Below are 24,046 nucleotides of genomic sequence, written 5' to 3'. Positions count from 1 at the left end.
CCTTCCTATTGGTCTGCGCTACCATCAATCAAGCGCGAGCCGGCGCGGGCAGCTCGCTGTCGCCGCGGTGTCCGCTGCCAAAAAACGCTCCATTACAATTGCGCCCTCTTCCCTCCCTGCCAAATAGTGATCCATCGCGGCCCGCCCCGGGAAGGTTCTGGGCGTGCGCGGTGCATTGTGGGGGGCCGGGAGCCAGCAGCCGCCGCGATGATGGTGAGTGACCCCGCGCCGCCATCCATCCATCCGCTACCATCCATCCATCCATCCGCCGCCATCCGCCGCCATCCGCCGCCATCCGCCGCCATCCCCCGCCATCCCCGCCTCTCGCCCCGCCGCACGGCCCCCGGGGCCCCGCCCCCCCCCCGGGCCCGGCTGTGGAGCGGTCGCGGCGGGCCGGGCGCGGGGATGGACAGCGCGGGCCTGGCGGTACCCGGGCTGTGGCGGGCGGGCCGGTGCCGGGCTGGAAGGGATGGGAGCGGCGGCCCGGAGCCCCGGAGCTGCCCCCGGCCCCGGAGCTGCTCCCGGCCCGGAGCTGCCCCCGGCCCCGGAGCTGCTCCCGGCCCGGAGCTGCCCCCGGCCCCGGAGCTGCCCCCGGCCCCGGAGCTGCCCCCGGCCCCGGAGCTGCCCCCGGCCCCGCGGTGATGCGGGAGCTGGATGTGTCTCCAGCCTGACTTTCCCCGGGGAGAAACCGTTCCTTTTCTCTTGAGGTTCCTGCTCTGCTGGGTGTGGAGGGAAGATGTACGTTTTCTTCCACAAAATCTTCCCAGGTTTCGGGAATCACAGAACAGTCAGGGCTGGAGATGATTCAGTTCAACCCCCTGCCCAGGCAGGGGCAGCTGGAGCGGGTGACACGGGGATATCCCGGTGGGTTTGGGGTGTCGCCAGAGGGGAACACTCCAGGCTGTCCTGTGCAGCTGTCCCAGGGCTCTGTCACCCTCCCTGGAAAGAAGTTCTTACGTTGAGATGGAACTTTTTGGTTTAATTTATGTCCTGTTACTGGGCACCAACAAAAAGAGTCTGGCACCAACCTCCTGGCACTGCCTTGGAGAGATTTGTATGGATTGATGGGATCCCCTCTCAGCCTTCCCTTCTGCCGCCTGACCAGGCCCAGCTCCTGCAGTCTCCTCATGGGATAAGTGCTCCAGACCCCAAAGATGTTCCTTGTGCCCGTCACTGAGCCCTCTCCAGTAGCTCCTTTTCCTGTTCTCGTGCCCCCCCAGTGCCACAAGCACAGTTTGTACAATAATTCTGTGCCAGTTGTGTGTCTGCTGGCAGCTGTTCCGAACTGGTGCATCCCAAGTTTGGCTGTGTTTGGGCTTTGTCTGAGCTCTGCCTGTCAGATGGTTGCAGCATTCATGGGATGGTTTGGGTTGAAAGGACCTTAAAACCCACCCAGTGCCTCTGTCCGTGCCATGGGCAGGGAGGGACACCTCCCATTATCCCAGATTGCTCCAAGCTTCGGTGTCCACCCTGCCCTTGGATGCTCCCAGGGATGGAGCAGCCAGAGCTTCTCTGATGCTTCCAGCACCCAGATTTGGTTCTTGACTGTCTCTGTAACTCTGCATGTTCTGTCTCCTGCAGGCCAGCATCAGATCAGAGCCTGGCTGGGCAGGGCTGCCCCAAGGAGCTGCTGTTATTTTTGGGACAGTTAGTGGGAGCTGCCAGGGCTGCGGGAGGCGGCTGGCTTGTGTGGAGCACAGGAATTGGGAGCGTGTTTTTGCTCAGTTCTTGCTGTGTCTGTCGGGGAGTTTGTGTAGGGAGTTTGCTGCGGGTTGTTGCTCTTGGGATGCGAGCTGTGCTGTGCTTGTCCTGCAGCCAACACCGGTTATCCTGCTGAAGGAGGGCACGGACACCTCGCAGGGCATCCCGCAGCTGGTCAGCAACATCAACGCGTGCCAGGTGATCGCCGAGGCCGTGCGCACCACGCTGGGCCCGCGCGGCATGGACAAGCTCATCGTGGACGATCGGGGTACGGCGCCAGGCACAGGGCACTGCAGCAGCCACAGCCACGCTGGGCTCAGCCTCACAGCAGAGCCTCAGCTCTGCCTCTGTGTCCCTGGAAAGGCTGGTCCAGCCTGAGGGTCCCTGTGAGCTCCCTGGGGAGATGCAGAGTCAGAGGGGCTGGATGTGCCCAGTGTAGTGACAGTGTAGTGACAGTGCAGGACGTGTCCCTGGAAAGCCCAGTCCAGCCTGAGGGTCCCTGTGAGCTCCCTGGGGAGATGCAGAGTCAGAGGGGCTGGATGTGCCCAGTGTAGTGACAGTGCAGGACGTGTCCCTGGAAAGCCCAGTCCAGCCTGAGGGTTCCCTACCTGCTCCCTGGGGAGATGCAGAGTCAGTGGGGCTGGATGTGCCCAGTGTAGTGACAGTGCAGGACGTGTCCCTGGAAAGCCCAGTCCAGCCTGAGGGTCCCTGTGAGCTCCCTGGGGAGATGCAGAGTCACTGGGGCTGGGTGTGCCCAGTGTAGTGACAGTGCAGGACATGTCCCTGGAAAGGCTGGTCCAGCCTGAGGGTCCCTGTGAGCTCCCTGGGGAGATGCAGAGTCAGTGGGGCTGGATGTGCCCAGTGTAGTGACAGTGCAGGACGTGTCCCTGGAAAGCCCAGTCCAGCCTGAGGGTTCCTGTGAGCTCCCTGGGGAGATGCAGAGTCAGTGGGGCTGGGTGTGCCCAGTGTAGGTCTGTGCAGGACGTGTCCCTGGAAAGCCCAGTCCAGCCTGAGGGTTCCCTACCTGCTCCCTGGGGAGATGCAGAGTCACTGGGGCTGGGTGTGCCCAGTGTAGGTCTGTGCAGGACAAACAGAGAGTCTGGAACCCATCTTCAGGTATTTTTAGTCATCTCTGTTTTTAAATGAGGCTCATGATAGCTGTGGAGTTACTCAGCAGTTGTGGCTGAGTGTGAGGTCAGTGGATGTTCCTGGGTTGATTTTTAATCTTTTTTTTTTTCTGGGATGTGATTTAGAGATGGGCTTTGCCCTCACTTTGAAAAGATTTTTATGAAGTCACCAAATTAATTATTTTTTATTTTTGTTACTGAAGGGTGGAGTGAAAAGGCTTAATATTGTCTTTAAATAGCTTTTACAAATAGGAACTGTAAGAAACCGTTTTTCGAAAAGATCATTTGATTTAAACTTACCTTATGATAGCTAATACAATTTCTAGGCTCTTTCTTCATGCAAGTATCAGACTAGAATATGGTTTTATCTGTCTGGGGAGGCCTTTGAGAAGAGGGAAATTAATTCCAAGCCTTTGTTGGTGTGTAAAGTTGTTCTGCTGTCAGACTGACTTCACTGAATCTGCTCCACAAATGGGCTGGAAGGACTCAGTTCTGGTGGAGCAGAGGAGCCTGCTGAGCTCTCCTGAGAGCCCCAGAGACAGGGTTTTACCCCTGGTAATGTCAGGCTGCCTTTAACTTCCTTTTCTCCATCAACCCCAGGCAAAGCCACCATCTCCAACGACGGGGCCACCATCCTGAAGCTGCTGGACGTTGTCCATCCTGCCGCCAAGACCTTGGTGGACATCGCCAAATCCCAGGATGCAGAGGTGGGAGGGGAGCCTGGCTGTGCCTGGGGTGCAGCTCGAGTGGCAGTGCTGCCCTGGGCTTGCTGCTGGCTGCTGGGAATTGCTCTTGGAGTGCTGGGATTTACTCTGCCTGCTCTGGAGCCAGGCTGGGAGAGCTGGGAATGTTCCCCTGGAGAAGGGCAAAATGCAGGGAATGCTGAGAGTCCCTGCAGGGGCTCCAGGAGAGCTGGAGAGGGACTGGGGACAGGAGCCAGGGAATGGCTCCCAGTGCCAGAGGGCAGGGCTGGATGGGATTTTGGGCAGGAATTGTTCCTGGCAGGGTGGGCAGTGCCTGGCACAGGTGCCCAGAGCAGCTGGGGCTGCCCCTGGATCCCTGGCAGTGCCCAAGGCCAGGCTGGACACTGGGGCTGGAGCTCCTGGGACAGTGGGAGCTGTCCCTGCCATGGCTGGGGTGGGAATGGGGGGGATTTGGGGTCCCTCCAACCCAGACCACTCTGAATCACTGAGGAATTCAGCCACAAATCTGTGAGCAGAGAAAATCCTGAGCTCTGGAAGCTCTCCAGTGGTTTTGCAGCTGCTCTCAGGTGGTCTCTGCAGTGTGAGGGTGGCACAGCATAGGGGTGACACTGTGGGGGTGACCCAGTGTGAGGGTGGCACTGTGGGGGTGACACTGTGGGGGTGACACAGTGTGGGGGTGACACTGTAGGGGTGACACTGTGGGGGTGACACAGGTATTGTGGGGGTGACACTGTGGGGGTGGCCCACTGTAGGGGTGACACTGTGGGGGTGACACAGGTACTGTAGGGGTGGCACTGTGGGGGTGACACAGGTACTGTAGGGGTGGCACTGTGGGGGTGACCCAGTGTTGGGGTGGCACTGTGGGGGTGACCCAGTGTTGGGGTGACACTGTAGGGGTGGCACTGTGGGGGTGACGCAGTGTCCCCTGTGGCTGCAGGTGGGGGATGGCACCACGTCCGTGACCCTGCTGGCGGCCGAGTTCCTGAAGCAGGTGAAGCCCTACGTGGAGGAGGGGCTCCATCCCCAGATCATCATCCGAGCCTTCCGCACGGCCACGCAGCTGGTGAGCCGCGGGGGCTGGGGCGGGCACACACTGCCAGGGAAAGGCACCTGGCACTGGGTGTGGGGAGTGCCCACAGCCATCTCCCGCTGCCAGTGCCCACTGGCACCACTCTGTACCTCTGGAGTGCTTCCTTCGGGGCTCTTCCCAAGCAAGGAGGAATAAATGGAAAGCTCATTTTCCATTCTCCTGTTCTCTGCCGTCCTTTGTTGAGCCACGTTGGGCCCATTAAGCTGATTCTTGGAGGTTCATTCCCCAATAGCCCTTTGATTCCCAGGATCTCTGCTGAAAACAGAAACAGCAGAGCAGCTCTGAGCCTGCTCCTCATTTATTGGTGTATCCTTGGAATTACTGAGCTGGCAGGGGTGGAATAACTGAAACACTTGTAACTTCAGTTGGAGCAGAGAATAAAAGATAAAATACAAGGAGAGAGTTTGGAGCTGTCACCAGCTCAGGAGCATAAATCATTAATGCAGCTGTTGCCTTTTTGCCAGGCTGTGAACAAGATCAAAGACATCGCTGTCTCTGTCAAGAAGGAGGATAAAGAGTAAGTTTCCCTTGGAGGTGACCTGTTTGTGTCCTGGGCTCCAGCTGTCAGGGTGCTCCTGAATTCGGGCTCCAGGTGGCTCCTGGAGCTGCAGCCCCACAGTGGGGTCGTTCCCAACATCCCTGGAATTTCCTGCTCCCCCAGGGGCAGTGCTGTGCCCTCACTTGGCTGCAGGGGATGATGTAGGGCAGTGTCTCCCAGCGCTCAGGGAGGAAGCTGGGCACCAAAATAAGTGGCCTGATTTCTTTTTTGCAGCGGTGGAGTCTTGGAGCTCTTGCTGCAGTCAGTGGCAATGTTAAATCTCAGCACTTCCCTGAGGATCTGATCCCTTTTTAGCTGTCACACAGCAAGGTAGATAGCTCATAGCAGTGACCCCTTCAGCTGAGGTGAGAATACTGGAGTTCCTTTCCTCCCTGGATTTTAACCTCTTGTTTACCTGATCTTGCTAATCCCTGCAGTTATTTTGAAGTATTTCAACTGCATAAGCATCTTGAATAAACCAAAATGGGCTGTCCAAACCCAAGTGCTAAAAAAAAAAACGCTGGGAAAAATCCCAAATGTGATCCTGTGATGGGAAGTAGAGTGGTTCCCACGGGGGACAGAGCCTGGCAGCTGGAGCCACACCTCCCCACCCCCTGTGTGTCACCCCCTGAGCTGCACATGCATTACCTGAGTTAGTACTTCAGGCAATCTGCTGCCTTTAGAGGCTCTCAGAAACACCTTCCTGCCTTGGCATGAGGGAAGGCACCTGTGATTTTGGGATTATAGGAGCATAAAAACCCACCAGCCTCGTCAGGGCTGGGCTGCTGCTCCAGCTCTAAAGAGGAGATTGGGATTTGTCAGTCTGGGATTTGTCAGTCTGGGATTTGTCAGTCTGGGATTTGTCAGTCTGGGATTGTTCTCCCCATTAACAGGAGGGAGCTGATCTTTGCCTCTGTCAGGATTTTGGGCTCCTCATGACAAGAAGGACTCTGAGGGGCTGGGAAAGGGCTGGAGAATTCCTGAGGGAGCTGGGAAGGGGCTGGAGAATTCCTGAGGGAGCTGGGAAGGGGCTGGAGAATTGCTGAGGGAGCTGGGAAGGGGCTGGAGAATTCCTGAGGGAGCTGGGAAGGGGCTGGAGAATTCCTGAGGGAGCTGGGAAGGGGCTGGAGAATTCCTGAGGGAGCTGGGAAGGGGCTGGAGAATTCCTGAGGGAGCTGGGAAGGGGCTGGAGAATTCCTGAGGGAGCTGGGAAGGGGCTGGAGAATTCCTGAGGGAGCTGGGAAGGGGCTCAGGCTGGAGCAAAGGAGGCTCAGGGGGAATTTCTGGCTCTGCACAAGTTCCTGGCAGGAGGGGACAGCCGGGGGGGATTTGGGAACTGCTCCCAGGGAACAGGGACAGGAGGAGAGGGAACGGCCTCAGGGGAGCTCAGGGTGGATTTTGGGAATATTCCTACATGGAAAAGGCAGGGGTGGAGTGCCCATCCTTTGGAGGATTTCAAAGCCCTTGGAGGTGGCACTTGGGGACGAGGGGCAGTGGTGGCCTGAGCAGTGTTGGACCGAATGATCTTAAAGGTGTTTTCCAGCCTAAATCTGTGTTTGGGGTTTGTGAAAAGATCTGGCAGGTGACCAAACCTTTGTTTCTCCTTTCCTGCAGTGAGCAGAGGAGTCTCCTGGAAAAGTGTGCAGCCACAGCCCTGAGCTCCAAGCTCATCTCCCAGAGCAAGGAGTTCTTCTCCAAGATGGTTGTCGATGCTGTGATGATGTTGGACGACTTGTTGCAGCTCAAGATGATTGGGATAAAGAAGGTGCAAGGAGGAGCTTTGGAAGTAAGTGTTGGAGCCTTCCTGAAGGGCTGGGGGACAGAAATCCCAGCTCTGGTGCTGCCTTGGCTCTAGCAGAAGTGCAGCCTGGCTTGACAGTGCCTGTTGGCAATTCCCAAAGTGGAACAAAGCTGTTGGTGTGAGGAGGAAGCTTGGCAGGTGGGGCTGGGTGTCTTTTCCATAGGTAGGGGTTCTGGTTTTTGAGCTAAATACACTCTTCACCTCACTGCAGCAAAAGCTGTAGCTGATAAAATTCCATTTATCTCACCACAAATATTTTTTTTTTTTTTGGTGGGAAATCTTTGTTATTTCTGGATCCAAAAGTCCTGGTTGTATGTAGGATTACTGGGTTGGGAAAAACGCAGGGAAGACCTCATGAAGCTGATTTAGTGGTGGGCAGGGCAGGTGGGAGGTGTGGCTGGAAAAGCTGTTGTGCCTGGGATACGTGGCAGGGGATTGGTCCTGGCTGTGGGACAGCCCCTGGGGAGAGGGAGATTCAGATCCTGACTTCTTCACCCAGGAAATGGAGGAGCTCATGCCAGGGAATGGTGTTGGACAGGGCTGTCCTGCTGCAGAAAATCCAGGAGGTGGTGATGGAACTTGGAAAGACAAATCAGAGCAAAAACCAGCCCCCAGTGGGGCTGTGAATGAGAAATATCCAAAAGTTCAGAGGGGAGGAATGGGAAAGAGATCAGGGAGAGAACTGATTGCTCCTCTCCTTGATCTTCAAGATGTGTGAGGAGTTTTTGGCTGTGGAGTTTTGACGGCTAGAGAGGAAGCTGCTTTTGTGAGCTGAAAGAAAAGCTTGCTGCTCATTTCCTCTACAAGTGGGTTAATCAAAGGAGACAGTGCTTCATTTGTAAATGAGGCCTCTGGAAGCAGGGAGTGTCCTGTGGGAGTTGTTACTAACCCTGTGCAGAAAACCTCAGGAGCTGAGCCTGAGGCAGATCCCTGTGTTCCAGGACTCCCAGCTGGTGGCTGGAGTTGCCTTTAAGAAAACTTTCTCCTACGCTGGGTTTGAGATGCAGCCCAAGAAGTACCAGTCCCCCAAAATCGCCCTGCTCAACGTGGAGCTGGAGCTGAAAGCTGAGAAGGACAACGCCGAGGTCAGAGTCAACACGGTGGAGGTAAGAGCCACAGGGGAGCCTGGCCTGGCTCCCTGGCCCTGGCACACCTGGGGCTGCTCATCCCCCGGGGAGAGATGAGATGGGAGGGCTGGAGCCAGGCTGGGACAGCTGAGAATGTTCCCCTGGAGAAGGGGAGGCTCCAGGGAGAGCTCAGAGCCCCTTGCAGGGCCTGAAGGGGCTCCAGGAGAGCTGGAGAGGGACTGGGGACAAGGGCTGGAGGGACAGGAGCCAGGGAATGGCTCCCAGTGCCAGAGGGCAGGGCTGGATGGGATCTTTGCAGGGAATTCCTGTCTGAGAGGGTGTTGAGGCCCTGGCACAGGTGCCCAGAGCAGCTGGGGCTGCCCCTGGATCCCTGGCAGTGCCCAAGGTGAGATGGGGTGGGGTGGAAGGTGTCCCTGCCCATGGCAGGGGTGGCACTGGATGACCTGTAAAAGGTCCCTTCCCACCCCAAGCATCCCACGATAATGGGGTTTGCCTTCTGCCCACGTTTGGAAACGCCTGGTGGGCTGTGCTGCCCTTGGGAATGAGCAGACTGGGAATCCCAGCAGGTTCAGGACACGTTTGTGGCCCCAGCTGTGCTGAGCCAGCAGCTCAGTGCCGAGTGGCCTTGCAGGGCCAGCTTGTGCAGCAGGTTTGGGGTGCTGCAGGAGCCCCTGAGGGTCAGCAGGCGTTGGGCAGTGCTGCAGAGCTGCTCTGTGCCAGGATGTGCGTGTGGCACCCCTGGCACAGGGACACCTGTCCCTCTCCCCTCCTGCCAGGATTACCAGGCCATCGTGGATGCAGAGTGGAACATCCTGTACGACAAACTGGACAAAATCCACAAGTCAGGGGCCAAGGTGGTGCTGTCCAAGCTGCCCATCGGGGACGTGGCCACCCAGTACTTCGCAGACAGGGACATGTTCTGTGCCGGCCGCGTCCCGGAGGAGGATCTCAAGAGGACCATGATGGTGAGAGCTGCCCTGGCCTGCAGGAAAGCCTTTGTTCTCAGCTCTGACAGCCCAGGCTGGGCACAGCTGCTCTCACTGCTCCTCAGGGGGATTTGAAAGGACAGGGCTGTTCCCTGGTGGGATGAACAGTCCCACACTGCCAGCGTGGTGGGACATGGAAAGATCTGATCAGTGCATCAGTGGAGGTTTATTTTCCTGAGTTTTTCCCTGTTCCATCATGAGTGGTTTTTTCTGAGCTTTCTTTGTGTATCTCCTGGCCTCTGGAGCCTGTGAGTCAGCACCTTGAAGCTGTACAATCTTATTTTCCTGTCGAGGGTTGGTCTGGGTCTGAGGAGAGGGAGGGAAAAGGGTTTTCCTGAATCTGCAGGATGGGTTTGCAGCAGCTCAGCAGCTGGGCTGTCCCTGAAGAGCGCAGCCTGCCGGGAGGTCGGTGTGGATTGTCAGCACTGGTCATTTGTGTGTCTCCATTCCCTGCAGGCCTGTGGGGGATCCATCCAGACCAGTGTCAATGCCCTGTCAGATGATGTGCTGGGCCACTGTGAGCTCTTTGAGGAGACCCAGATTGGGGGAGAGAGGTAAAAACACCAGCTGCAAACCTGTAATGCTCTGCAGGCCCTCTCAGAGCAGGTGGAAAAGGTGGGGTCAAAGCATTGGCGGGGTCAGCATCTCTCAAGCTGTTGAGATGAAAACAAGGTTGTTCCAAAATGTCTGTTTTATTGTAGCCAGAATTGAGGCTTTTTGAGGCTGAGGGAAGGGGCAGGAGCAAGATTTTATTGAGTTCAAACCTCTTGTAAGTGCTGTTAAAATCCATGTTTATTCTGCAGTGCTGTGTAAAAGGCACAGAGGTACTGTTGCATTTGTAATGGAAAACCAGCACATTTTGGGGCCGATTGTGGCACTCCTGTGATGTCCCAGCTTGACACTCCCAGGTGAAGCTGGGGACAGCTCCTGTTGCTGGAGGAGCAGTCCTGTTTGGGGCTGGCTGCTGCCCTCCTGGGAGCAGCAGTTCAGTGTCAATCCCTGGCAACAGGAAGAGGATGGATTTTCCTGGGTCAGCTGGAATTTCACTTCGGTGTTCCCTGGCTCGGCTCCTCCTCAGCCCAGGATCCTCTGGGGCTGTGAGGCTGCAGGGTTGGCTCTGTTCCCACACTGCCTGTGCAGCAGCAGCAGCAGCTTCTCCTCCACACCACACACTCCCTCTGGCAGGTACAACTTCTTCACGGGCTGCCCCAAGGCCAAGACGTGCACCATCATCCTGCGCGGGGGCGCCGAGCAGTTCATGGAGGAGACGGAGCGCTCGCTGCACGATGCCATCATGATCGTCAGGAGAGCCATCAAGGTGAGCCCTCATGATGGTCAGGAGAGCCATCAAGGTGAGCCCTCATGGTCAGGAGAGCCATCAAGGTGAGCCCTCATGATGGTCAGGAGAGCCATCAAGGTGAGCCCTCATGGTCAGGAGAGCCATCAAGGTGAGCCCTCATGATGGTCAGGAGAGCCATCAAGGTGAGCCCTCATGGTCAGGAGAGCCATCAAGGTGAGCCCTCATGGTTAGGAGAGCCATCAAGGTGAGCCCTCATGGTCAGGAGAGCCATCAAGGTGAGCCCTCATGGTCAGGAGAGCCATCAAGGTGAGCCCTCATGATGGTCAGGAGAGCCATCAAGGTGAGCCCTCATGATGGTCAGGAGAGCCATCAAGGTGAGCCCTCATGGTCAGGAGAGCCATCAAGGTGAGCCCTGAGCTCCCCTGCCCTGCCAGGGCATCGGCACAGCCACAGCTGCTGAGAGCTCCTCACGCCCCAGGCCGTGCTCAGGGCTCTGGACACTGAGCAGCATCTCCTGCCTTGACTCAAGTGCGGTTCCTTGGTGGCGTTTCCGGCCGCTTTCCAGGCATTCCTGCACTTCTGGACAGCTGGAGCTCATGGAGCTCCATCCTCCCCATGAAGGGATCAGTCTGGCTGTGCTGGGTGGATCTTGAGGAGATTGAACAGCAGATTGATGGCACGTGTGTGTCCGTGCCCATAAAGCCACTTGACCCCTCTCTTGGTGCCCACTCTGAGGGCACGACAGTCCCCTGGCTCTGAGGGCAGGCTGGGGGCACCACAAAAAGTCCAGGGCCTCTCTGGGTGGGTGTTTGGTCCTGGGTGGCACTGCCAAGCTCTGGGTGTTTCTGGGTGACACAAAACTCCAGTGTTGCTGGAGGAGTGGCTTCTGGTGGAAGCGGCTCTGAGGCTGCATGTCCTGAGGGGCTGGGGAGAAGCACGTCAGGAATTTTGATCTCCTGAAGAAACAGAAAGCTGCAAGGTGCCACTGCCAGTTTGTTTAGTTTTGGATGCTTTGTGGAAGCGAGGGAAGTGTCCCTGGCCCGAGTTGGCTGTGAGCTGCCATCCCTCCCTTTGGGTGGGTGTGGTGTCCCCAGAACTGCTTTGTCCCGTGCTCAGCTGGGCTGAGCTGCTGGAGCTGCCCTTGGTGCGTCCCTGTGGTGCTGTCAGAGGGTCCCAGCGGCTGCAGCACCTGACAGAGCCCTGACACAGCCTGACACAGCCTGACACAGCCTGACACAGCCTGACACAGCCTGACACAGCCTGACACACCCTGACACAGCCTGACACAGCCTGACACAGCCTGACACAGCCTGACACACACCCTGACACAGCCTGACACACCCTGACACACCCTGACAGAGCCCTGACACAGCCTGACACAGCCTGACACACCCTGACACAGCCTGACACAGCCTGACACACCCTGACAGAGCCCTGACACAGCCTGACACAGCCTGACACAGCCTGACACAGCCTGACACAGCCTGACACAGCCTGACACACCCTGACACACCCTGACACACCCTGACACACCCTGACACAGCCTGACACAGCCTGACACAGCCTGACACACCCTGACACACCCTGACACGGCCTGACACAGCCTGACACAGCCTGACACACCCTGACACAGCCTGACACAGCCCTGACACAGCCTGACACAGCCTGACACAGCCTGACACAGCCTGACACACCCTGACACACACCCTGACACAGCCTGACACAGCCTGACACAGCCTGACACACCCTGACACAGCCTGACACAGCCTGACACACACCCTGACACAGCCTGACACAGCCTGACACAGCCTGACACAGCCTGACACACCCTGACACACCCTGACACAGCCTGACACAGCCTGACACAGCCTGACACACCCTGACACACCCTGACACAGCCTGACACAGCCTGACACAGCCCTGACACAGCCTGACACAGCCTGACACAGCCTGACACAGCCTGACACAGCCTGACACACCCTGACACAGCCTGACACAGCCTGACACACCCTGACACAGCCTGACACAGCCTGACACAGCCTGACACAGCCTGACACAGCCTGACACAGCCTGACACAGCCTGACACACACCCTGACACACACCCTGACACAGCCTGACACAGCCTGACACACACCCTGACACACCCTGACACACCCTGACACAGCCTGACACACCCTGACACAGCCTGACACACCCTGACACAGCCCTGACACAGCCTGACACACCCTGACACAGCCTGACACAGCCTGACACAGCCTGACACAGCCTGACACAGCCTGACACAGCCCTGACACACAGCCTGACACAGCCTGACACAGCCTGACACAGCCCTGACACAGCCTGACACAGCCCTGACACAGCCTGACACAGCCTGACACAGCCTGACACAGCCTGACACACCCTGACACAGCCTGACACAGCCTGACACAGCCTGACACACCCTGACACACCCTGACACAGCCTGACACAGCCTGACACACCCTGACACAGCCTGACACAGCCTGACACAGCCTGACACACCCTGACACACCCTGACACACAGCCTGACACAGCCTGACACAGCCTGACACACACCCTGACACACCCTGACACACCCTGACACACACCCTGACACAGCCTGACACAGCCTGACACAGCCTGACACACCCTGACACACCCTGACACACCCTGACACAGCCTGACACACCCTGACACACCCTGACACAGCCTGACACAGCCTGACACACCCTGACACAGCCTGACACACCCTGACACACCCTGACACAGCCTGACACACACCCTAACACACCCTGACACCCTGACACACCCTGACACACACCCTGACACACACCCTGACACACCCTGATACACCCTGACACACCCTGACAGCCCTGACACACCCTGACACACCCTGACACAGCCTGACACAGCCTGACACACCCTGACACCCTGACACACCCTGACACACACCCTGACACACCCTGACACACCCTGACAGCCCTGACACACCCTGACACACCCTGACACAGCCTGACACAGCCTGACACACCCTGACACAGCCTGACACACCCTGACACAGCCTGACACACCCTGACACACACCCTGACACACCCTGACACAGCCTGACACAGCCTGACACACCCTGACACAGCCTGACACAGCCTGACACAGCCTGACACACCCTGACACAGCCTGACACACCCTGACACACCCTGACACACCCTGACACACCCTGACACAGCCTGACACACACCCTAACACACCCTGACACCCTGACACACCCTGACACACCCTGACACACACCCTGACACACACCCTGACACACCCTGATACACCCTGACACAGCCTGACAGCCCTGCTGCTGTGCCTGTCCCTGCAGAATGACTCGGTGGTGGCCGGTGGCGGGGCCATCGAGATGGAGCTGTCCAAGTTCCTTCGGGATTACTCTCGAACCATCCCGGGCAAGCAGCAGCTGCTGATCGGCGCCTACGCCAAGGCCCTGGAGATCATCCCGCGGCAGCTCTGCGACAACGCCGGCTTCGACGCCACCAACATCCTCAACAAGCTGCGAGCCAAGCACGCCCAGGTACGGCCCCGGGGCTCCCGGGGTTCCTGTGTCCTGCAGTCTGTCACAGCCGGTGTGTGCAGCTCTGCCGTGTCCCCAGGGATCTCAGGGTTCCTGTGTCCTGCAGTCTGTCACAGCCAGTGTGTGCAGTTCTGCTGTGTCCCCAGGGATCTCAGGGTTACTGTGTCCTGCAGTCTGTCACAGCCGGTGTGTGCAGCTCTGCTGTGTCCCCAGGGATCTCAGGGTTCCTGTGTCCTGCAGTCTGTCACAGCCGGTGTGTGCAGCTCTGCTGTGTCCCCAGGGATCTCAGGGTTCCTGTGTCCTGCAGTCTGTCACAGCCGGTGTGTGCAGCTCTGCCGTGTCCCCAGGGATCTCAGGGTTCCTGTGTCCTGCAGTCTGTCACAGCCGGTGTGTGCAGCTCTGCTGTGTCCCCAGGGATCTCAGGGTTCCTCAGAGCCCATCACAGCCGGTGTGTGCAGCTCTGCTGTGTCCCCAGGGATCTCAGGGCTCCTCTCTCCTGCAGTCTGTCACAGCCGGTGTGTGCAGCTCAGCTGTGTCCCCAGGGATCTCAGGGTTCCTCTCTCCTGCAGTCTGTCACAGCCAGTGTGTGCAGCTCTGCTGTGTCCCCAGGGATCTCAGGGCTCCTCTCTCCTGCAGTCTGTCACAGCCGGTGTGTGCAGTTCTGCTGTGTCCCCAGGGATCTCAGGGCTCCTCTCTCCTGCAGTCTGTCACAGCCGGTGTGTGCAGCTCTGCCAGCTCAGCCGTGTCCCCTTTGGTTAAACGCCCTGTTTGTGTCACATCCCAGCACCTGTTTGTGTGGGCCTGGCACAGGCTGCTAGAAATGGAAAGGAGCTGTTTTCCCTCTGATCCCAGCTGTCAGTGACTTCCTGAGCTGGGATTTGCTCTCAGAAGCGCAGCATTTGTTAGGAAGGTGCTGCTGTGTTGAGCATTAAAGGAAGCAGAGTGCAGGGATCGGCTGAGCCGAGTGTTCTACACAGGAGCTGCAGGCTGAAGGTCCTGAGTGCTGATCCTGGGGAGATGGCAGCTCCAGTCCTTGGAGCTGTGTCCCTTGGATTCTGTCACCCCCAGCACCTTTCACCCTGCTGCTGATGGTGGGGCCCAAAGTGAGGGTGCAGAACCTGGGCAGTGAGACAGGAGCACAGGGACACTCAGAACTGAGACAGGAGCACAGGGACACTCAGAACTGAGACAGGAGCACAGGGACACTCAGAACTGTGAGACAGGAGCACAGGGACACTCAGAACTGAGACAGGAGCACAGGGACACTCAGAACTGTGAGACAGGAGCACAGGGACACTCAGAACTGTGAGACAGGAGCAGAGGACACTCAGAACTGTGAGACAGGAGCACAGGGACACTCAGAACTGTGAGACAGGAGCACAGGGACACTCAGAACTGTGAGACAGGAGCACAGGGACACTCAGAACTGTGAGACAGGAGCACAGGGACACTCAGAACTGAGACAGGAGCACAGGGACACTCAGAACTGTGAGACAGGAGCACAGGGACACTCAGAACTGTGAGACAGGAGCAGAGGACACTCAGAACTGTGAGACAGGAGCACAGGGACACTCAGAACTGTGAGACAGGAGCACAGGGACACTCAGAACTGTGAGACAGGAGCACAGGGACACTCAGAACTGTGAGACAGGAGCACAGGGACACTCAGAACTGAGACAGGAGCACAGGGACACTCAGAACTGTGAGACAGGAGCACAGGGACACTCAGAACTGAGACAGGAGCACAGGGACACTCAGAACTGTGAGACAGGAGCACAGGGACACTCAGAACTGTGAGACAGGAGCACAGGGACACTCAGAACTGAGACAGGAGCACAGGGACACTCAGAACTGTGAGACAGGAGCACAGGGACACTCAGAACTGTGAGGAGCAGCACAGGGACACTCAGAACTGTGAGACAGGAGCACAGGGACACTCAGAACTGTGAGACAGGAGCACAGGACACTCAGAACTGTGAGACAGGAGCACAGGGACACTCAGAACTGTGAGGAGCAGCACAGGGACACTCAGAACACAGACAGGAGCACAGGGACACTCAGAACTGAGACAGGAGCACAGGGACACTCAGAACTGTGAGACAGGAGCACAGGGACACTCAGAACTGTGAGACAGGAGCACAGGGACACTCAGAACTGAGACAGGAGCACAGGGACACTCAGAACTGTGAGACAGGAGCACAGGGACACTCAGAACTGTGAGGAGCAGCACAGGGACACTCAGAACTGAGACAGGAGCACAGGGACACTCAGAACTGTGAGGAGCAGCACAGGGACACTCAGAACTGAGACAGGAGCACAGGGACACTCAGAACTGTGAGACAGGAGCACAGGGACACTCAGAACTGTGAGGAGCAGCACAGGGACACTCAGAACTGAGGCAGGAGCACAGGGACACTCAGAACTGTGAGACAGGAGCACAGGGACACTCAGAACTGTGAGACAGGAGCACAGGGACACTCAGAACTGTGAGACAGGAGCACAGGGACACTCAGAACTGAGACAGGAGCACAGGGACACTCAGAACTGTGAGACAGGAGCACAGGGACACTCAGAACTGTGAGACAGGAGCACAGGGACACTCAGAACTGAGACAGGAGCACAGGGACACTCAGAACTGTGAGACAGGAGCACAGGGACACTCAGAACTGTGAGACAGGAGCACAGGGACACTCAGAACTGTGAGGAGCAGCACAGGGACACTCAGAACTGTGAGACAGGAGCACAGGGACACTCAGAACTGTGAGGAGCAGCACAGGGACACTCAGAACTGTGAGACAGGAGCACAGGGACACTCAGAACTGAGACAGGAGCACAGGGACACTCAGAACTGTGAGACAGGAGCACAGGGACACTCAGAACTGTGAGGAGCAGCACAGGGACACTCAGAACTGTGAGACAGGAGCACAGGGACACTCAGAACTGTGAGACAGGAGCACAGGGACACTCAGAACTGTGAGACAGGAGCACAGGGACACTCAGAACTGAGACAGGAGCACAGGGACACTCAGAACTGTGAGACAGGAGCACAGGGACACTCAGAACTGAGACAGGAGCACAGGGACACTCAGAACTGTGAGACAGGAGCACAGGGACACTCAGAACTGTGAGACAGGAGCACAGGGACACTCAGAACTGTGAGACAGGAGCACAGGGACACTCAGAACTGTGAGGAGCAGCACAGGGACACTCAGAACTGTGAGACAGGAGCACAGGGACACTCAGAACTGTGAGACAGGAGCACAGGGACACTCAGAACTGTGAGACAGGAGCACAGGGACACTCAGAACTGAGACAGGAGCACAGGGACACTCAGAACTGAGACAGGAGCACAGGGACACTCAGAACTGAGACAGGAGCACAGGGACACTCAGAACTGTGAGACAGGAGCACAGGGACACTCAGAACTGTGAGACAGGAGCACAGGGACACTCAGAACTGTGAGACAGGAGCACAGGGACACTCAGAACTGAGACAGGAGCACAGGGACACTCAGAACTGTGAGACAGGAGCACAGGGACACTCAGAACTGTGAGGAGCAGCACAGGGACACTCAGAACTGAGACAGGAGCACAGGGACACTCAGAACTGTGAGACAGGAGCACAGGGACACTCAGAACTGTGAGACAGGAGCACAGGGACACTCAGAACTGTGAGACAGGAGCACAGGACACTCAGAACTGTGAGACAGGAGCACAGGGACACTCAGAACTGAGGCAGGAGCACAGGGACACTCAGAACTGAGACAGGAGCACAGGGACACTCAGAACTGAGACAGGAGCACAGGGACACTCAGAACTGAGACAGGAGCACAGGGACACTCAGAACTGTGAGACAGGAGCACAGGACACTCAGAACTGTGAGACAGGAGCACAGGGACACTCAGAACTGAGGCAGGAGCACAGGGACACTCAGAACTGAGACAGGAGCACAGGGACACTCAGAACTGAGACAGGAGCACAGGGACACTCAGAACTGAGACAGGAGCACAGGGACACTCAGAACTGAGACAGGAGCACAGGGACACTCAGAACTGTGAGACAGGAGCACAGGGACACTCAGAACTGTGAGACAGGAGCACAGGGACACTCAGAACTGTGAGACAGGAGCACAGGGACACTCAGAACTGTGAGACAGGAGCACAGGGACACTCAGAACTGTGAGACAGGAGCACAGGGACACTCAGAACTGTGAGACAGGAGCACAGGGACACTCAGAACTGTGAGACAGGAGCACAGGGACACTCAGAACTGAGACAGGAGCACAGGGACACTCAGAACTGAGACAGGAGCACAGGGACACTCAGAACTGTGAGACAGGAGCACAGGGACACTCAGAACTGAGACAGGAGCAGCACAGGGACACAGAACTGTGAGGAGCAGCACAGGGACACTCAGAACTGTGAGGAGCAGCACAGGGACACTCAGAACTGTGAGACAGGAGCACAGGGACACTCAGAACTGTGAGACAGGAGCACAGGGACACTCAGAACTGTGAGGAGCAGCACAGGGACACTCAGAACTGTGAGACAGGAGCACAGGGACACTCAGAACTGTGAGACAGGAGCACAGGGACACTCAGAACTGTGAGACAGGAGCACAGGGACACTCAGAACTGAGACAGGAGCAGCACAGGGACACTCAGAACTGTGAGACAGGAGCACAGGGACACTCAGAACTGTGAGGAGCAGCACAGGGACACTCAGAACTGAGGCAGGAGCACAGGGACACTCAGAACTGAGACAGGAGCACAGGGACACTCAGAACTGTGAGACAGGAGCACAGGGACACTCAGAACTGTGAGACAGGAGCACAGGGACACTCAGAACTGTGAGACAGGAGCACAGGGACACTCAGAACTGTGAGACAGGAGCACAGGGACACTCAGAACTGAGACAGGAGCACAGGGACACTCAGAACTGAGACAGGAGCACAGGGACACTCAGAACTGTGAGACAGGAGCACAGGGACACTCAGAACTGTGAGACAGGAGCACAGGGACACTCAGAACTGTGAGACAGGAGCACAGGGACACTCAGAACTGTGAGGAGCAGCACAGGGACACTCAGAACTGTGAGACAGGAGCACAGGGACACTCAGAACTGAGGCAGGAGCACAGGGACACTCAGAACTGAGACAGGAGCACAGGGACACTCAGAACTGAGACAGGAGCAGCACAGGGACACTCAGAACTGTGAGACAGGAGCACAGGGACACTCAGAACTGTGAGGCTTCCACGGCTGCAGGGCAGGGGCTGCCCAGGGAGGTTTGGAGTGCCCGTCCCAGGAGGTGTCCAGGGAAGGACTGGAGGTGGCACTCGGGGCTGGGGACAGGGCTGGGCTGGATGCTCTGGGAGGGCTTTTCCAGCCTCGGGGACTCCGTGATGCTGAACTGGGGCGAGCCTGCTCTGAGAAGGCATCAGTGGCTCTGGTGGCTGAAAGCAAAGATTTCTCACTTTGGATTTCTGTGTTTCCCTCACACACTTTGGATTTCTGTGTTTCCCTCACACACTTTGGATTTCTGTGCTTTCCTCACACACTTTGGATTTCTGTGTTTTCCTCACACACTTTGGATTTCTGTGTTTCCCTCACACACTTTGGATTTCTGTGTTTCCCTCACACACTTTGGATTTCTGTGTTTCCCTCACACACTTTGGATTTCTGTGCTTTCCTCACACACTTTGGATTTCTGTGTTTCCCTCACACACTTTGGATTTCTGTGTTTCCCTCACACACTTTGGATTTCTGTGTTTCCCTCACACACTTTGGATTTCTGTGCTTTCCTCACACACTTTGGATTTCTGTGTTTCCCTCACACACTTTGGATTTCTGTGTTTCCCTCACACACTTTGGATTTCTGTGTTTCCCTCACACACTTTGGATTTCTGTGTTTTCCTCACACACTTTGGATTTCTGTGTTTCCCTCACACACTTTGGATTTCTGTATTTCCCTCACACGCTTCCTTCACAGCGGAACACGAGGGTGGCTCTGGCCTCTCCCTTCACCTTTGCCACCCAGCCCCATGACCTTTGTCCCCCTTGTCCCCCCTGTCCCCCAGAGCGGGATGTGGCACTGACCCCTGTGTCCCCAGGGCGGGATGTGGCACTGACCCCTGTGTCCCTGTGTCCCCAGGGCGGGATGTGGCACTGACCCCTGTGTCCCCAGGGCGGGATGTGGCACTGACCCCTGTGTCCCCAGGGCGGGATGTGGCACTGACCCCTGTCCCTGTGTCCCTGTGTCCCCAGGGCGGGATGTGGCACTGACCCCTGTCCCTGTGTCCCCAGGGCGGGATGTGGCACTGACCCCTGTCCCTGTGTCCCCAGGGCGGGATGTGGCACTGACCCCTGTCCCTGTGTCCCCAGGGCGGGATGTGGTACGGTGTGGATGTCACCAACGAGGACATAGCAGACAATTTCTCGGCGTGTGTGTGGGAGCCGGCGGTGGTGCGCATCAACGCGCTGACGGCGGCGTCGGAGGCCGCGTGCCTCGTGGTGTCGGTGGACGAGACCATCCGCAACCCGCGCTCCAGCAGCGAGCCCGCGGCCCGCGCCCGCGCCCGGCCCCACAACCACTGAGGGCACCTGTTCGTTAATTAAACCTCCGTAATTAACGGCCTGGCCCCACAGTCACTGACCCGCGCCCGGCCCCACAACCACTGAGGGCACCTGTTCGTTAATTAAACCTCGGTAATTAACGGCCTGGCCCCACAGTCACTGAGGGCACCTGTTCGTTAATTAAACCTCGGTAATTAACGGCCTGGCCCCACAGTCACTGAGGGCACCTGTTTGTTAATTAAACCTCGGTAATTAACGGCCTGGCCCCACAGTCACTGACCCGCGCCCGGCCCCACAACCACTGAGGGCACCTGTTCGTTAATTAAACCTTGGTAAATAACGGCCTGGCCCCACAACCACTGAGGGCACCTGTTCGTTAATTAAACCTTGGCAATTAACAGCCCGGCCCCACAACCACTGAGGGCACCTGTTTGTTAATTAAACCTTGGTAATTAACAGCCCGGCCCCACAGTCACTGAGGGCACCTGTTCGTTAATTAAACCTCGGTAATTAACGGCCTGGCCCCACAACCACTGAGGGCACCTGTTCCTTAATTAAACCTTGGTAATTAACAGCCCGGCCCCACAACCACTGAGGGCACCTGTTTGTTAATTAAACCTCGGTAATTAACGGCCTGGCCCCACAATCACTGACCCACGCCCGGCCCCACAACCACTGAGGGCACCTGTTCCTTAATTAAACCTCGGTAATTAACGGCCTGGCCCCACAGTCACTGAGGGCACCTCTTTGTTAATTAAACCTTGGTAATTAACGGCCTGGCCCCACAGTCACTGAGGGCACCTGTTTGTTAATTAAACCTTGGTAATTAACGGCCTGGCCCCCCAGCCACTGAGGGCACCTGTTTGTTAATTAAACCTTGGTAATTAACAGCCTGGCCCCACAACCACTGAGGGCACCTGTTCCTTAATTAAACCTCGGTAATTAACGGCCTGGCCCCACAGTCACTGAGGGCACCTGTTTGTTAATTAAACCTTGGTAATTAACGGCCTGGCCCCACAACCACTGAGGGCACCTGTTCGTTAATTAAACCTTGGTAATTAACGGCCTGGCCCCACAACCACTGAGGGCACCTGTTTGTTAATTAAACCTTGGTAATTAACGGCCTGGCCCCACAGTCACTGACCCGCGCCCGGCCCCACAACCACTGAGGGCACCTGTTCATTAATTAAACCTCGGTAATTAACGGCCTGGCCCCACAACCACTGAGGGGCATCTGTTCATTAATTAAACCTCATTAATTACCGGCCTGGCCCCACAGCCCCTGAGGGGCATCTGTTCATTAATTAAACCTCATTAATTACCGGCCTGGCCCCACAGCCCCTGAGGGGCATCTGTTCATTAATTAAACCTCATTAATTACCGGCCTGGCCCCACAGCCCCCGAGGGGCATCTGTTCACTCATTAAACCTCGTTAATTAATGGCCTGGCCCCACAGTCACTGCCCTCGGCCCAGCCCCACAGCCACTGAGGGGCATTAGTTCATTAATTAAACCTCGGTAATTAACAGCCTGGCCCCACAGCCACTGAGGGGCATTCATTTACTCATTAAACCTCATTAATTAACGGCCCGGCCCCACAAACACTGAGGGGCATCTGTTCATTAATTAAACCTCATTAATTACCAGCCTGGCCCCACAGCCACTGCCCCCGGCCCAGCCCCACAACCACTGAGGGGCATTAGTTCATTAATTAAACCTCATTAATTAACAGGCATTAAACCTCATTAATTAACAGCCCAGCCCCACAGTCACTGACCCTGGCCTGGCCCCACAGCCACTGAGGGTCATTCATTCATTAATTAAAGCCTGTGGTAATTAACAGCCACAGGCCCGTTCTGGGCCCTGGCAGCCCCTGGGCTGTGCTGGGCACTCCCTCGGGAGCGTTCCCTGCTGGGGCTGGAGGTGGCACGGGGACAGCTGGAGGTGACACGGGGACAGCTGGGGCTGGAGGTGACACAGCTGGGGCTGGAGGTGGCACAGGGACAGCTGGGGCTGGAGGTGACACACAGCTGGGGCTGGAGGTGACACGGGGACAGCTGGGGCTGGAGGTGACACACAGCTGGGGCTGGAGGTGACACAGCTGGGGCTGGAGGTGACACGGGGACAGCTGGGGCTGGAGGTGACACAGCTGGGGCTGGAGGTGACACACAGATTGGGCTGGAGGTGGCACAGGGACAGCTGGAGGTGGCACAGACACAGCTGGAGGTGGCACGGACACAGCTGGAGGTGGCACAGACACAGCTGGAGGTGGCACGGGCACAGCTGGAGGTGGCACGGGCACAGCTGGAGGTGGCACAGGGACAGCTGGAGGTGGCACAGGGACAGCTGGAGGTGGCACAGACACAGCTGGAGGTGGCACGGGCACAGCTGGAGGTGGCACAGGGACAGCTGGAGGTGGCACAGGGACAGCTGGAGGTGGCACAGGGACAGCTGGAGGTGGCACAGGCACAGCTGGAGGTGGCACGGGGACAGCTGGAGGTGGCACAGGGACAGCTGGAGGTGGCACAGGGACAGCTGGAGGTGGCACGGGCACAGCTGGAGGTGGCACGGGCACAGCTGGAGGTGGCACAGGGACAGCTGGAGGTGGCACGGGCACAGCTGGAGGTGGCACAGGGACAGCTGGAGGTGGCACAGACACAGCTGGAGGTGGCACAGGCACAGCTGGAGGTGGCACGGGCACAGCTGGAGGTGGCACAGGCACAGCTGGAGGTGGCACGGGCACAGCTGGAGGTGGCACAGGGACAGCTGGAGGTGGCACAGACACAGCTGGAGGTGGCACAGGCACAGCTGGAGGTGGCACGGGCACAGCTGGAGGTGGCACAGGGACAGCTGGAGGTGGCACAGGGACAGCTGGAGGTGGCACAGGCACAGCTGGAGGTGGCACAGGGACAGCTGGAGGTGGCACAGGGACAGCTGGAGGTGGCACGGGCACAGCTGGAGGTGGCACGGGCACAGCTGGAGGTGGCACAGGGACAGCTGGAGGTGGCACGGGCACAGCTGGAGGTGGCACAGGGACAGCTGGAGGTGGCACAGACACAGCTGGAGGTGGCACAGGCACAGCTGGAGGTGGCACGGGCACAGCTGGAGGTGGCACAGGCACAGCTGGAGGTGGCACGGGCACAGCTGGCCCTGTTGGTGCTGATTTGTTTCTCCTGCTGGGCACTGTAAACCCCGGCTCCAGCAGCACAAACACAGCTGGGCTCGGTGGCAGGTCGGGCTCTGTTCTCTGCTCCGTTCTGCAGAGGTGAGAGCTCAGGGCTGGAGCTAAGGAACCTTCCCTGCTGCTTTCTGCCCCGTTTGAGAGCAGGAGCTGTGCTGGAGAGCAGGACGGGCTCCAGACACGTGCCAGGAGTGCTGGCACGGGGCACCTGTGTGGGTGTGCTTGGAGCTCCGGGGTGTCCTCTGGCATTTTACCTGGCTTCTGCTCAGTGGGACATTTTCATTTTCCTGTTTGCTTCATGGCAGGAGGCTCGGGGCAGCAGCTGTGTGACGGCTCCGAGGATGGATCCAGGCATTTGGGGGGACTCTGACAGGAAAATGGTGCTGGGAGAACA

General features: G+C 57.6%; 1 protein-coding gene across 1 annotated transcript; it reads left to right on the top strand.

Annotated features, from left to right (window-relative positions):
* The first annotated feature begins 69 nt into the window (after window positions 1-69).
* Window positions 70-20,529, top strand: CCT7 (chaperonin containing TCP1 subunit 7). The gene is made up of 12 exons (XM_005532572.3): window positions 70-213; window positions 1,816-1,969; window positions 3,429-3,535; window positions 4,470-4,595; window positions 5,087-5,139; window positions 6,775-6,946; window positions 7,903-8,067; window positions 8,826-9,014; window positions 9,492-9,589; window positions 10,221-10,353; window positions 13,695-13,901; window positions 20,281-20,529. The coding sequence occupies exons 1-12, from the start codon at window positions 208-210 to the stop codon at window positions 20,491-20,493; spliced, it is 1,623 nt and encodes a 540-aa protein (XP_005532629.1). The 5' UTR covers window positions 70-207; the 3' UTR covers window positions 20,494-20,529.
* Window positions 20,530-24,046: the final 3,517 nt, after the last annotated feature.

The sequence above is a fragment of the Pseudopodoces humilis genome, chromosome 6 (genome assembly GCF_049639895.1).
Source record: "Pseudopodoces humilis isolate 2021_Gansu_Grassland_sample_001 chromosome 6, ASM4963989v1, whole genome shotgun sequence".
Classification (NCBI taxonomy): domain Eukaryota; kingdom Metazoa; phylum Chordata; class Aves; order Passeriformes; family Paridae; genus Pseudopodoces; species Pseudopodoces humilis.
Note: the sequence above shows the minus strand (reverse complement) of the source record. Positions and strands in the feature narration are given on the sequence as shown.

Bases quoted from the DNA above. Each gene is read 5' to 3' on its own strand.
- CCT7 (XM_005532572.3), top strand. The intron at 9,015-9,491 runs GTGAGAGCTGCC...CATTCCCTGCAG, and splicing joins ATCTCAAGAGGACCATGATG to GCCTGTGGGGGATCCATCCA. The intron at 13,902-20,280 runs GTACGGCCCCGG...CTGTGTCCCCAG, and splicing joins TGCGAGCCAAGCACGCCCAG to GGCGGGATGTGGTACGGTGT.